At 42.7% G+C, this 14,339-nt stretch overlaps 1 protein-coding gene across 1 annotated transcript in view; it reads right to left on the reverse strand.

The window, feature by feature from the left end:
* Positions 1-9,084: 9,084 nt before the first annotated feature.
* Positions 9,085-14,339, reverse strand: part of ass1 (argininosuccinate synthase 1) — a 55,888-nt gene continuing 50,633 nt past the window's right edge. The window contains exons 14-15 of the mRNA XM_017724314.2: positions 9,766-9,831; positions 9,085-9,282 (exon numbers count right to left, since the gene is read on the reverse strand). Of these exons, the coding sequence (XP_017579803.1) occupies positions 9,234-9,282; positions 9,766-9,831 (115 nt within the window). The 3' untranslated portion in view covers positions 9,085-9,233. The remainder of the gene's footprint in view (positions 9,283-9,765; positions 9,832-14,339) is intronic.

The following is a 14,339-nucleotide window of genomic DNA, read 5'->3' on the forward strand; positions in this document are numbered from 1 at the left end:
TCTCTCGGTTTCAACATTTGATGTGTTGTCTTTGTAGTATTTTCCTTTATATGATAACATGATAACATTTTACATCATCGCATTCTATTTTTATTTACATTCTGCACAGCATCCCAACTTTTTTTGGAATTGGGGCTGTACTTCATAAAAACAACTACAAGTATTGCATTATTAATATGTTCTCTAGCGCTTGCGTTATAAAGCCCCCTCGCAAGTAGCCTTCAAATAAAGTGTTACCAAAATTCCTCATGTATCTGTACATTATTACACTATTAAACAAAGCGGTGACAGCAGACAAATGCAGCTCTTAATGGCTGCAGAAAGTTTTCTGAGAGCGGATGAGAGCGCATGCTGGGGCGCAACCTTTAACCCACTCATTTCAAGGCTTGGACCTTGTCACCCTCTCAGCCCCCTACACCCTAACACAGAAAACAAATCGAAAGACATAATGAGGGGGCCCAGCAAACAAGCCAGCGGACCCCAGGGAGCAGCTCCAATACACAGGCTGCAGAGAGGAAAATAAATCTATCGACTCAGATCAATACGCTACATTACTGGCACGCCTGGGGAGAGCCACACTGGATGTGTGTGGGGATTGTGTCCAAACATGACACAGCTGGTTACATGCGCAGATCTTAAAGGAATACTTCAACCTCATCTGCAGCATATGGTCGATTGCCACAGACAGTAATTTCAATGCATTTTTGGGCCTTATTTAGCAAAGCTGAGTGAAAAAGAGCGCAGACTTGACCTCCTTCAATGATGTACGAGCTACTCTGCCTCTGATTCAAGAAACCTTCATATGAGGTGGGGATAAACGAATGATATATCAGCCTCAGTGCGTGAAATCAAGTGCCAGCCTCCCAGCACCTCATTTACATATCATTTACATAAACCACATCCAAATTCATGCAGATATTTCGACAGGGAGACAAAAGCATTAATCATTTTGGGAGCTCATTGATGGAGTTTGAGGTTGTGAGTGCACAGCTCCCCGTACTGAGCAAAGATCAAACACAGCAAAGATCAAACTGATGAATAACAAATCTGCCAGTGACATTTTGCGAGCATTCTTTTTACGATTAGTGGCGTGGTGGGTAGCGCTGTCGCCTCACAGCAAGAAGGGCCTTGGTTCGATTCCCTGGCCGGGCGACCAGGGTCCTTTCTGTGTGGAGTTTGGATGATCTCCCCGTGCCTCTGGGATCTCGGACATGCTAATTTGCCCCAGGTGTGAATGTGTATGTCTGTCTTCCCTGTGATGGACTGGCAGCCTGTTCACGGTGTATCCTGCCTTCCGCCCTACGACAGCTGAGACGGGCTCCAGCTCCCCCTGCGACCCAGAAGGATGAGCGGTTTAGATGATGTGTGTGTGTGTTTATGTTTATTTTAGGTTATCTGGTTCTTTAGTGTCCTTCAGCATTTACAGAGACTCTTATTAGAAGGGCAAGGCTAGGACTCCAGGGCTGTGCGTTCCTGCCATAGATATACGTTGGGTCCAGCCAGGCACGTCAATGGCACCGCCATGTTGGGGAGGTCAACATCATCGCTGGACTGCATTCAGCACCTTCACAGAGCAGCAGTTTGAAAAAGATACCGTCCAAAATTCCACTATTTCACGAACATTGCTCTCAGAAAGTGGGACAGGATTATATATCGGAGGGAATGCGGTGGTCCTCGCTCATGTCTGTGTGGTGTGTATGTGTAGATATGGCCGTGTGGTTAATGAGGCACAGATGATGGTTAAAGCTTTGTAGCTTGGTAAGTTAGTAAGTTGTAGCTCCAGCCCAAAACTACAGAAGAAATCTTCAGACACCAAACATGTCTTGGCTGAGCGATTACCATTGATGGACGGGGCAACCGTGTATATTTGAAACCAGACTATTTCTTCAACAGTGCAGACAGCTAAGCTAGTAGCGCGTAAGGCTGAAGTAAGTTAATCCACTTGCTCTGATAAAAAGCTATCGATCGAGCGCGCAGTGTGTGTGAAAACCCACTGACAGCTGAAGCTCAGGATGGTGCAGAGCCCTGTAACCCGAGAGGAGAAGCGGTGCAATCAGGGTTTAAGCAGGAGAGGCAAAATATTTCTATTTTTCCATCAATATTTTATCACGCGCTCGCCGGAAGCATGGACACTGAGGATTTGACCGTAATGGCCACCCCATCTGTTTATAGATTTGAAGAGAGGGGTGCTGGCTTTGGCCTTTGACAGCAACAGACGCCCGGAGACGGGCGCACAGACGCTTTGTGCAATACGCGGTGTGAAGGAAGTGAGCAAGAGACGTTAGAGATGTGGCTAAGTGTCTACAGACTTATGTAAATGGCCTGCGAATGGTAAATGGTCTATAAAATGGGGAAGGCCTGACGTGACAGATGCAATGCACCCTCGTCTGTTTATGCCCTCTCTCTATGTGCTTTCAGTTCATCATGGTCTGAAAACATAGATATGGGTGTGAGTGAAACGGAAGAATTGTTTCATTGAATTGGACGCAACTGGCCAGCAGCGTACCACATGGCACCTGACTGCATTTTGATAAAGCTTGTTAACCAAAGCTGCGAGTGCATTACGGAAATTTTTTAACAATGCTCTAGTGTCTTGGCCAACACTCTGCATCAATCTAAGGTGGGTTCATGTGCTATAAATCCACTAGACAGGACAAAGAACGGACTGAGATCATGAGCTCATCATGTTCAGATCCATTAGGCCGTCTCCCAAGGGTTTGTTAACACTCTTCATATTCAGATCCATCATACATAATCCTAATCAACGTAGATTTACTTAAGTGATCACCTTGAAGAGGAGCATGTATTGACTAAATGTACAGTACTTAGCAATGATGAAATATTTATCACCCTCAGAACAAAACAGCTTATGGTTTTAAACTTCAAAGCGGACTAAAATGGGTTATTCTATAGCAGCTCCCCTATGGATCACGCCACGGTTTTCTATGAAAACATCTGAAAAAGTTGGGGCAGTGTGTGACATGCCAATGAAAACAGAAAGCAATGATTTTTAAATACACTTTGACCTGAATTTATAACGAAACAGTACAAAGACAAAATATTTAATGCTTTACTTTATCAGTTCCGAAATTTTTGCCTGTAACACGTTCCAAAAATGTTGAAACAGGAGCAATTTAAACCTAGGAATGCTGTGAAATCCTGAACATGTGATGCTGTCATGCTTGGGTTAAAGGAGCATCCAGAAAAGGCCTAGTCCTTTCTTATCTGTGAATAATCCAGCAGTCTGGGATTAACATTTCTCAACGAGTAAACAGCAAGAATTGTAGGCATTTAATCCTCCACAGCAGAGGTCACTAAAAAGCGGACTGAGGTCCAAGTCTGGACCCAGATGCTGTGCAATGCGGACCTGGACCTATAACCGATAAACTATGGAGAATTCTTTAATTTCCATGGGGTTTTACTGTTTTAATCGGAGTAGCTTTTCTAGCCTTTCCGGTAGCTTTAGTGGCCGGAAACTCACAGACCAATCGCATGCGTTGTAAATATCACACGTGACGCTACTCAGCCAACCAGTAAAGTTTAGTGCTGATGGCACGGGTAACCTGTACATCTGTAAAGGCAAAGCCTTTCTGTGTGTCATTTAAAGTACGGCAACAAAGTCCGTCCACAGTTGAATGACTACAGAATCCAAGAATTATGAAAAATGTAACTTCTAAAACTGTCGTTAAAACATTGTTTTGGCTTAATTTCATTTAAATAATGAGATATCTCCTTTTCTACGTCTTCTACGTACACAAGAACACAGAACGTCTCCCCTATGACTGAGAAAAAAATGATATAAAATTACACCACGCATTTTTTAAACCAGCAATAACTATGAATTCTAAGGGTTTAATATTAAGGTTATCGCTGAACCGGACTGAAGTAAGCTGAACTAGACATAATTAAAATACCAGGAATAATATCTCAGTTTAAAATCAGCTAGATTCATGCTGCTGCGGAATATTTCAAATCGAATTTCCCACGGCACCCTACCACTTCCTTCTTCTATAAGAGAAACCCCATTGGCTCCACAGCTGTAGGGTTGGCTCCCATGCTGGGCCGCAGTGTTGGGTTACTCTAATTGCTGGTAATCAACCTGCTGCCACCATTGTTCCACTACCTGGTTGATGTCTGCTGTTTACAATGAAGGTCAATGAACCTCAGAGACAGAGGGCCACAGGTCAGTCACTTTCACAACGTATTACATTTATGTAGATTTGCATGAACTAAAGGTCTTTTCATTAGCTTTACGTTAAAGTTTCTTTATTGTTGATGATGTGTATAAATGTTATATAAATGGTATTAACTTTAACAGGGATTTTAAAAATATATAATTTTGTACAAACTAAATGAGACAGTTTGGCCTACCACACATTAACAGGTTAGCCAACATGTTTTTCTGATCACACAGTTTTAGAGATCAAACCAACACCCTAGCAACCATGTAATATGTCATAGCAACTGCATAGCAACACCGTAGTTGCAACTACCTTAAATAGCATTATAACCACATAGCAGTACCCTAGTGGCAGCCTAGCAACCACCTGGAAAACCAGAGTAAAGGCACCACCTAGCAACGCCATAGCAATCACTTGGAATACCTTGGCAACACCTTTGCAACCACCTAGCAACCATTCAAATAGAACAGAGTCAACATATGGACTTTATCACTTCAAATAAAAATGCACTTGTAGTTTACACTCACTGGCCACTTTATTAGGTACACCTTGCTAGTAAAAGGTTGGACCTCCTTTCGCCTTCAGAACTGTCTTAATTCTTTGTGGCAGACTTTCAACAAGGTGTTGGAAACGTTCCTCAGAGATTCTGGTTGGTTATTTGAGTTCCTGTTGTCTTTCTATCATCTGGAACCAGTCTGCCCATTCTCCTCTGACCTCTCACATCAACAAGGCATTTTCGTCCACTCAACTGACCGCTCACTGGATGTTTCCTCTTTTTCGGACCGTTCTCTGTAAACCCTAGAGATGGTTGAGCGTGAAAATCCCAGCAGATCAGCAGTTTCTGAAATACTCAGACCAGCCCGTCTGGCACCAACAACCACGCCACGTTCAAAGCCCCTTAAATCCCCTTTCTTCCCCGTTCTGATGCTCGGTCTGCACTTCAGCAAGTCGTCTTGACCACCTCTACAGGCCTGAATGCAGTGAGTTGCGGCCGAGTGATTGGCTGATTAGCTATTTGTGTTAACAAGCAACTGAACAGTGTTTACAAACAAACTACAAGTTAAAAGAAAGATCCTGGTATAAGCAGCGAGTAAGATGTCTTTAATTTCTGACAGCTTGCCCAACAGGCATTGTCGTGAACTCTTTGCCTTCACAATGCACTGTGAAGGGATCTGCTGAACAACAGCGGCCTTTGTGCGCTGAGGCATCGTGGCAGGCATAGTAAGAGACAGAAGATCACTCCATCAGGGTCCACTCTATGGGACAACTTTGACTTTTATATCTTCTCATTGTGTCCAGTTCTCCCTGAGGACTGTGGATAATGAGGGAAAATTGGGCTGAGGTCAAGGATGATTAATTCCATTGGCCACATCTCATGGTTTTCATACCTGGCCTGACAGGTCGGCCGGTCTGAAGCCTCGCTTTGAGCAATGTGAGACACGGAGAGGGACACAGATAGCAGTTAGATAGCATGTGGCTTCCTTCTAGCGTCAATCAGTCAGTTCAACCCAGACTCACTTCCTTTCCGTGATGGACATCAAAGAGGATGAGAGAAGCGTTGAGTCACGGCCTTCTTTAAGAAAGCAGAGTAATGCTGATCTGAAACCTGACTATGACCATTAGAATGGGGTCATACGTCTCTGACCTCAAAACAAGGCTTTGCACTCCTAAAAAAGATGGTTCTTCAAGGGTTCTTTAGCGAAGAAAACGGTTCTATATAGTACTGTGAACACTCAAAGAATCCCTCTGCATGATTGAAGGGCTCTTAACATCATTAAATGGTTCTTCTTCAAATTGATGGAGACTGTGCTGTAGATGGTTCTATGTAGAACCTTCTTGAAAAGGGTTCAAAATAGCACCAGAAAGGGTTCTGCTATCCTTACGATAAACTTGTAGCTATAGAAGAACCCTTTTTCAGTGCTGCATACAGCCCTTTTCACAAAGGTGCTACACAGAAACATCTACAGCACATTATCTGCCAATCTAAAGAACCTTTTCACAAAGGTTCTACACAGAAACATCTACAACACATTCCCCACCAATCTAAAGAACCTTTTCACGAAGGTTCTATACAGAAACATCTACAACACATTCCCCACCAATCTAAAGAACCTTTTCACGAAGGTGCTACACAGAAACATCTACAGCATATTATCCACCAATTTAAGGAACCTTTTCACAAAGGTTCTACACAGAAACATCTACAGCACATTATCCACCAATCTAAAGAACCTTTTCACAAAGGTTCTACACAGAAACATCTACAGCACATTATCCACCAATTTAAGGAACCTTTTCACAAAGGTTCTACACAGAAACATCTACAACACATTATCCACCAATTTAAAGAACCTTTTCACAAAGGTTCTACACAGAAACATCTACAGCACATTATCCACCAATCTAAAGAACCTTTTCACAAAGGTTCTACACAGAAACATCTACAGCACATTATCCACCAATCTAAGGAAACTTTTCATGATGCTAAGAACCCTTTAATCAAGCACTTACCACATAGGGGCCTTTTGTAGTTCCACAGCTACAGATTGTAGTCCATCTGTTTATCTGCACTGTTAGCTCCTCTCTATACAGTTCATCCTAAGGTTTATACCCTCGAGCCGATGCTTGGCATCGGACATGGTGACCTTAGGCTCATGTGCGGCTGCTCTGTTCTTCTGGTCAATGCTTTTCTGCGAAGAAACAAGCTGTGAGTGCACAATTACCCACAGCTATGTCAGCAACAGGTGCCAGTGGTGGACAGTAACTGAGTAACTGAGTAAATGTAATTAGTTTCTGTACTTTAGTATTTTTGGTGTATCTGTACTGAAGTTTCTCCGTTCTGGGCGACTTTTTACTTTCACTCCACTACATTTCAGAGTCTAATATCCGACTTTTTCCTCCTACATTCTGAGAAATCTGTCGTTCCTTTTGGTTTCTGTGTGTATAAAAACGTAACATGTCAAAACGAAAGAAGCGCAAAGCCAGAGCACCAATCAGGGCCCAGCGGTCACTTTGTTTAGAGCTGGTTTTGACCAGGATGTGGAAGCAGCTTATTACTGTCAGCATGTGGGCTTCCTGGACCCATCTCCTCTCTCTGAAGAACGCCCAGAGAGCACCGAGGGGTCAGCTAATGGAACAGGCAATGTCAAAGCTGGGAAGGTAAAAGTATTCGCTGAGAAGTGTTTGGTGGACAGAAAGTGGTTTTGAACAGACTGGAAAATAATATTTGATATCAAATATGTCATTTCTCACGCTTGCTTGTCCACTCACCACTCGTAGGAAATGCGTTCGGCGTGTAACGAGGACTAGGCCTACGTTTCTTCCTACTTATCTATTCAGGAGGCACTTGCATCTCCAAGCAGCTTCTCTAGCTGTGAAAGCACACTTAGCTGATGATCAATATTAGTCCTAATGAGCGTAATGAGGGTCTAAATCATGAGAAGACAACAGATAAAAATTGCTTGTAGTATGCTGATGACTCTGCAGCTAGCTAGCTTAATTTCCCATTCCACCTTAAATGGAGCAGCAGTTCTGACGCCCGAGGCACCAGAACATAACAGCTGCACCAATTAAGGTGGAACAGGAAATTTGTTATGAAGAAAAGGACCGTAATACATTAAAACACCATTAAACTAAGATAAAACAAGGATTATCATAATTTAACAGAGAAATGGATGGATTTCTGTCTCTCTCTCCATCTATCAATCCATCTGTCTTTCCATCTATCTCTCCGTCTCTCCATCTATCTGTCTGCCTATCTTCTGTGTGTCTATTTATTAATCTATCACTCTGTCTATCCATCTCTCTGAGTAAATGTAATTGGTTTCTGTACTTTAGTATTTTTGGTGTATCTGTACTGAAGTTTCTCCATTCTGGACTTTTTCCTTTCACTCCACTACATTTCAGAGTCTAATATCCGACTTTTTCCTCCTACATTTTGAGAAATCTGTCATTCCTTTTAGTTTCTGTGTGTATAAAAACGTCACATGTCAAAACGAAAGAAGCGCAAAGCCAGAGCACCAATCAGGGCCCAGCGGTCACTTTGTTCAGAGCTGGTTTTGACCTGTTGGTCATACCGACCCAGTGCAGCACGCGGTTCAACGTCAGCGCAGCAGCGTAAAACTTTGGGAGAGTCTGTTCAACATAAATGATGAACTAACCTAACTTTGTGTAAATAGAGCTCAATATAGAAATATGTCCACATATGCAGTCGAGACTGACGCGGCTTTTTTCTGAATTTCTACAAACACCATTTCATTTTATAGTAAATGAGTTTGGGCTGGTTTATGTTTATGAACAGACGCCTACAGATCAACATAGTAAAGGAGCTCATCTGTGATCCTGAGTTTAAAGCCAGTTTTTATTCAACTTAAACTTGGAACTAAGTTGTAAATAAATCTGAAACTGAAACTTTGCTTGTGTGTAAAAAGTGATTTCAGAGCCACTCGGTTCTCCCTGATGGAAACTGTTTACCTTCAGTGTTTTGTGCTTCTGATCATTTTAATAGACGTCAGCGTCACTAATTAATGACGTTCTATTAAAAGACTGGTTTACCAAGAGAGACGCTGGAGGACTTTCACCTGAAATGAGTTCATGAAGCCAGTCTGGTTATAAAAATGATAACAGGACATCAGAGCCAGAATTACTCTTTTAGTACTTTTACTTTATACTTAAGTACATTTGAAGGTAAATACTTTAGTACTTTTACTCAAGTGGAGGTCTAAAGGGAGGAACTTCTACTTTTACTGGAGTGATATTTTACCTACTGTAACTCGAGTACATGGCTTGTGTACTTTGTCCTCCACTGCTATATATCCGTCTATCTCTCCATCCTTCTATCTTTCTCTGATACATCCTGTAAGACACTGGAGACGCATCTGTAAACCAAACATTCACACTGTACGAAGTGGTTCAGATGTTTTTAATCATTGTTACAGTAACAGTCTACTCCATTGGGAGGATGAGTACAGCAGTGTCAGTAGAGCAGGACATAAAAACAGATAAAGTCAAAAAGCACAATTCTGGTAAAGGCCAAGCTGTGAACTCAGAGCTTCACTGCTTCAACTGAGCTTCTCTCTCCATTCTGTGATGCTCTCTGAGCCTGAAAAGGAATCAGACAGGGACTGTGAGAAACCCACATATGCAGTCTGCAGTTATGCTCTGCTCTTTAGATGCACATTAAAGGGCCCATATGCTACATTTTTTTGTGTATTTTTATCGTTTTCCCCCAATGAATGACATTTGTGTAGTTTACTGTCCCACAGCCATAATTCATTTTTTCAGCTTCAGAATCAAACAGCCTGTTTTTATTACTCTGACTGATATATGTAAACGCCCTCTGTTCTGATTGGCTGACTTGTATTGTGCCTCATTAAGCATGGGCATGGCTAAACGGCTGGGGTCTGAATTAGATGGACATAAATGTTGTGACATCACAAAAACAATAATGGGATTTTCTTGCAGGTTTCCATACGGAGTGTAAGGACTAGAGAGTGATGTCAGTGATATGGGCCCTTTAAGGTGTACTAGGTGAAAACAAAATGCTCATATCACATTAAAAAGATAAAAAAAGGACAAGACCCACCTGACCGCATTGATCTTGATGAAGCCAGAGGCATCGCAGGGGTCATAATCTCCTTGCACGTCCATGCTGGGAGGAGAGAAGAGAGAGATCATTTACATCACTGTTTAGCACCAGACTTTTCTCTCAAAAACTGGGATTGGAAAAACAAACATACAAAAAAAAAGAAGAAGAAAATTCCAAGATATGAGCCGTCTGGTGTTGGCTCCTTTAGTTTTGCACTGGAGCTACAAGACAAAGGTTGTATTCACATTTCCAGGCTGAAGTGGCACAATTCAGATTTTTTACCCTGATGTGACTCAGATCTGGTGTTTTCAGGGCTGTGTGGACGCAAATCTGATCTTTTCAAATCCGACCTGTGCCACTTTCATATGTGGTCCTAGATCGGATACGGCCTGAATGTGACGCTCAGATCAGAATTCATGCGCTTTTTTTCCACTGCCAGTGCTCCATCATTCAGCGTTACCATGGCAGCAGCGCCAAACAGACGTTACAGCCTGTAAACGGTGGAAAAGCAGCTCATCTCACCTTTTCCTCCTCCGTCTGGCTCTAATAATGAAGCTGAGAGCTGATCAGAGTTAATGATCTTCTCAGCGAAGCTCGTTCTGCTCGTTAGTTTGCGCTGATGATGCAGAGATTCAGTCACGTGACGTCACTGAGTAGGAGGAGCTCATGAGGGTCAGTTCAGGCCGGTTCATCACATTAAATGACAGATTTGACTCACTGACCTAAACGAGTGTGAACCGTCATGTCAGGAGATCGGATTTGAGCAAAAAATCAGATTCGAGCAACGAGGCTTGTAATGTGAACGCAGCCTAATGTAGCCAAGTAACAGAAGCATGTTAGCATTGTACTAACTACTATTTAAATCACTTACTGCCTCAAACTGTGGTTAGTTGTACAGTAATGTAAAGCAGACTTATGTGGCTACGATAGATGTGCAGTTACTCAAGAACTCGTTTGACCATTTTTGTAGTTCAGGTCACCTTTGCAATGTTCCCAGTGGACAAAAAAATAAAAGACATGCAGTTGGAGAGTAAGCGTGCGTTAAGTCGTAATTATTGTACCAAACAATAGAACATGGTGTCAGAAGTGGGATACGAATATGCACCCGATTTTTTTTTCTCCCTTCTTTTTCGTAACCTGACCAGCAAGAAGGTTTTATTTCCAACTTCAGAAAAGAGCTCCTGAGAGCAGCAGTTGCTGATCGAACGCTACGGTGCTAAAAATGAGCCTGTTTTAAGTCCCACCACCGGAGAAATTCACATTCAAGGCTGAAGACAGGCCCAAATGGATAAAGCGCTTTGAGAGGTTTCAGTTGTGTCAGGTCTTGCATCCAAGTCCTGCTGAACCCGAGAGAATTTTGCATGATCAGAAACAAAGTTGGATGCTCACTTTGTCATCTTTGCGAAGGCCGGTTTAATCAGAGGCAGCAGGACTTGGGCGAGTCAGTGGACTGTTTTATTACTGCACTTCACTGCCTGGCTGAGCATTGCGGATACAGAGCCCTGCATGATGATATGGTGAGAGACAGACTAGCAGTCGGGTCAAGAGACACTAAACTGTCTGAACAGCTACAGATGGACACTGAGGGGCAGTTCGAGACTAAGCGTGTGTGTTGAGTCGTCTGCTGTGTCGCTCACTCGGTAAAGTGGTTTATTATTGTACCAAACAGCAGAACAGGTTGGGGTGCCAGTGTTAAAGCACTGAAATCACTTTAGTAGCAATTCTATTTAATGACAGGAAGACGAGGAATTTTACATTATACAGGCTGGCAGTTCTGTGAAGCGTCGCCTGTCCTAATTTCGCTGTACTTCTTCACGTTTTTGCTTCTTTGATGACGAGGACTTGGCCCCTTTTGCTTTTTCTTGCACTACATAGTAAGTTTGAGCCTCCATTTGGCAAAATTCAGGTTCTCAGACTTCTCAGAACGCAGACTGGTCAGGCAGCACTGGCAGCGACCACTGATTCTTCTCGTTTCTACATCTTCCAACAGGAGCTACAGCGCCGCCGACTTAAAGCTGCTGCTTCAATGTAAAAACATGAAAGGTGCTCCAGAGCCAGTGTTTGGTTTGTCCATTCTGGGCTACTGTAAAACATGGCAACACAATTTGGTGGCCTCTGTTGAAGGGCTTGTTCCAAAGCTCATAAACACACAACGGTTTGTAGCTACAGGTGATTATACACCAATGAAAACATGGGTTATTCCATTTCTGCCAATACGGCCCTCTAAATCTTACACACCGCACCTTTAATGACTCAAAGTCAGGTCAGTGTGATTTAACTATGCATTTAGCACCAGTGCTAATAAGCTATAAGCTTCCAATTCCTGTTATTTACAGTGCTGTGTGAAAGTTTTAGGCATCTAAGCAAATTTTTAAAAACGTTCCCTCAGCAGTGAGTTTATCAGAATATACATTAGAATAAAGTCGTATTCATAATTCAGATAAACAGAAAAACAATAAACAGTAACAAGAATTTCTCAGGTCCATATTTTTCCTGGACACCTTCACAGCCGCCACAGAGACTCGTTAATATCATCAATGACATCATGAGCTCAATTTACTGAGCACTGATTGGTCAAACCAGGAGCTGCTTTTTAACTACATATAATACTGGACTTCCTCGAGGAGAGACTTGGAGATGGGTAAACACACTAACATCCAGAAAATCACTATTTATTATATATATATATATATATATATATAAAATCATTACCCATTAATTCTATAAATTTTGTTTATTCAAATATTAACACTTTTCTCAGCAAATAAACACAAACTACACAAATAAATAGATTTTGAAAACGTGTCTTGGGTGTCTAAGACTTTCGCACAGTACTGTACATTAGCCTTGTAGCTCAGCCCAATGCTCTGAAAAATGCAAAGACTTAGAAATTATTTGAAACTAAGTTTCACTTTCTGTAAAATCTAGATGACAAGATGTATGAGACCCCCAGTAGCGGAGCAAAATGCCCCTGATTCTCCTCAGACTGCAGGCAGCATCGTTGTTCAGGCTACATGACAAACCCAGTACAGTATAGCTTAATGGCAAACAGACGATGGGCCTGAATTCACCAAGCGTCCTTAAGAAGAAATGTCTTTTTAAATCCACTCACGCAGCTTTTACGAAGATTTGGTAAGACCAGAATCTACACACTCAGGAGCGCCAAGGTGCAAACAGGTCTGCGGGTCAAGGACACGTCACGATTCTGACGTCGACTTTTTCTTAAGACCTTTTCGAGAACAAATTTAAGACTTTTTTTATTTATTTGGAACGAGGCCCATTGATCGTATGAGGGTGTTTCCCCCATTCTTCAGCCCATTTCATCTTTTTTTTTGTGCATGTCTGTGTTTGTGTGGTTTATATAGTAAATGTACCCACATAAAAAGAGTTTCTGATCGTATTTTTGCAGAAGTTTCCCGAATCTGAGTTACACAGCTCTGCCTCTCCTCTCTGTTTCTCTATTTCAGCCTGACTAATATGAGACATTATCAGAGTCTCTGGGCTCCGCTGGACAGACCTGGTGATTTTCTCCCTCTTTTCATGTGTCTTTTCTCTTCTGTGCTTTGTAATTACTGTAGTTTCTACCGACTGAGGGGAGCATGACTGCTTTCAGCTGCACACAGACTGCTAGCGTGGAGTCTAATACAACAATTAGGTCTTTTGGGAAGAAGTGGTCGAGGATAAAGACACACAAATAAAAGTTGGACAAAAGAATCTCCAGCTGACTGAAGTGACTGAATGCGGCGCGAGACGAGCACGTCAGACTCACTTCCCCACCTTGTGTGTGAGTTCGCGTGAGTGTGTGTAAGAGAGAGTGTGTGTGTGAGTGTATATATGTGTGTGTGTGAGTGTGTGTGAGAGAAAGAGAGAGAGAGTATGAGTATATATGAGTGAGTGAGTTTGTGAGTGAGAGAGAGTGGGTATGAGTGTATATGTGTGAGTGTGTGTGTGTGTGTGTGAGTGTGTTTGAGAGAGAGTGTGAGTGTGTGAGAGAGTGAGTGTGTGTTTGTGTGTGATAGAGTGAGTGTGTGTGTGTGTGTGTGTGAGTGAGAGAGTGTGTGTGTGTGTGTGTGTGTGTGAGAGAGAGAGGGTATGAGTGTGTGTGTGTGTGTGCGTGTGTGAGTGTGTTTGAGCGAGAGTGTGAGTGTGTGAGAGAAAGTGTGAGTGTGTGTTTGTGCGCACATGTGTGTGTGACAGTGTGAGTGTGTGTGTTTGTGAGTGAGAGTGTGTGTGTGAGAGAGAGTGTGTGTGTGTGTGTGTGTGTGTGCACGTGTGTGCGTATGTGAGTGAGAGTGTGTGTGTGATAGTGTGAGTGTGTGTGTGTGTGTGCACGTGTGTGTGTGTATGTGAGTGAGAGTGTGTGTGTGAGCGTGTGTGTGACAGTGTGAGTGTGTGTGTGCGTGGGCGTGTGTGTTTGACAGTGTGAGTGTGTTTTTATGAGTGAGAGTGTGTGTGTGAGCGCATGTGTGACAGTGTGAGTGTGTGTGAGTGTGTGAGTGTGTGTGTGTGTGAGACAGTGTGAGTGTGAGTGTGTGTGTGTGTGAGTGTGTTTGTGAGTGAGAGAGTGTGTC

This window comes from Pygocentrus nattereri, chromosome 23 (genome assembly GCF_015220715.1).
Source record: "Pygocentrus nattereri isolate fPygNat1 chromosome 23, fPygNat1.pri, whole genome shotgun sequence".
NCBI classification, from domain to species: Eukaryota; Metazoa; Chordata; class Actinopteri; order Characiformes; family Serrasalmidae; genus Pygocentrus; species Pygocentrus nattereri.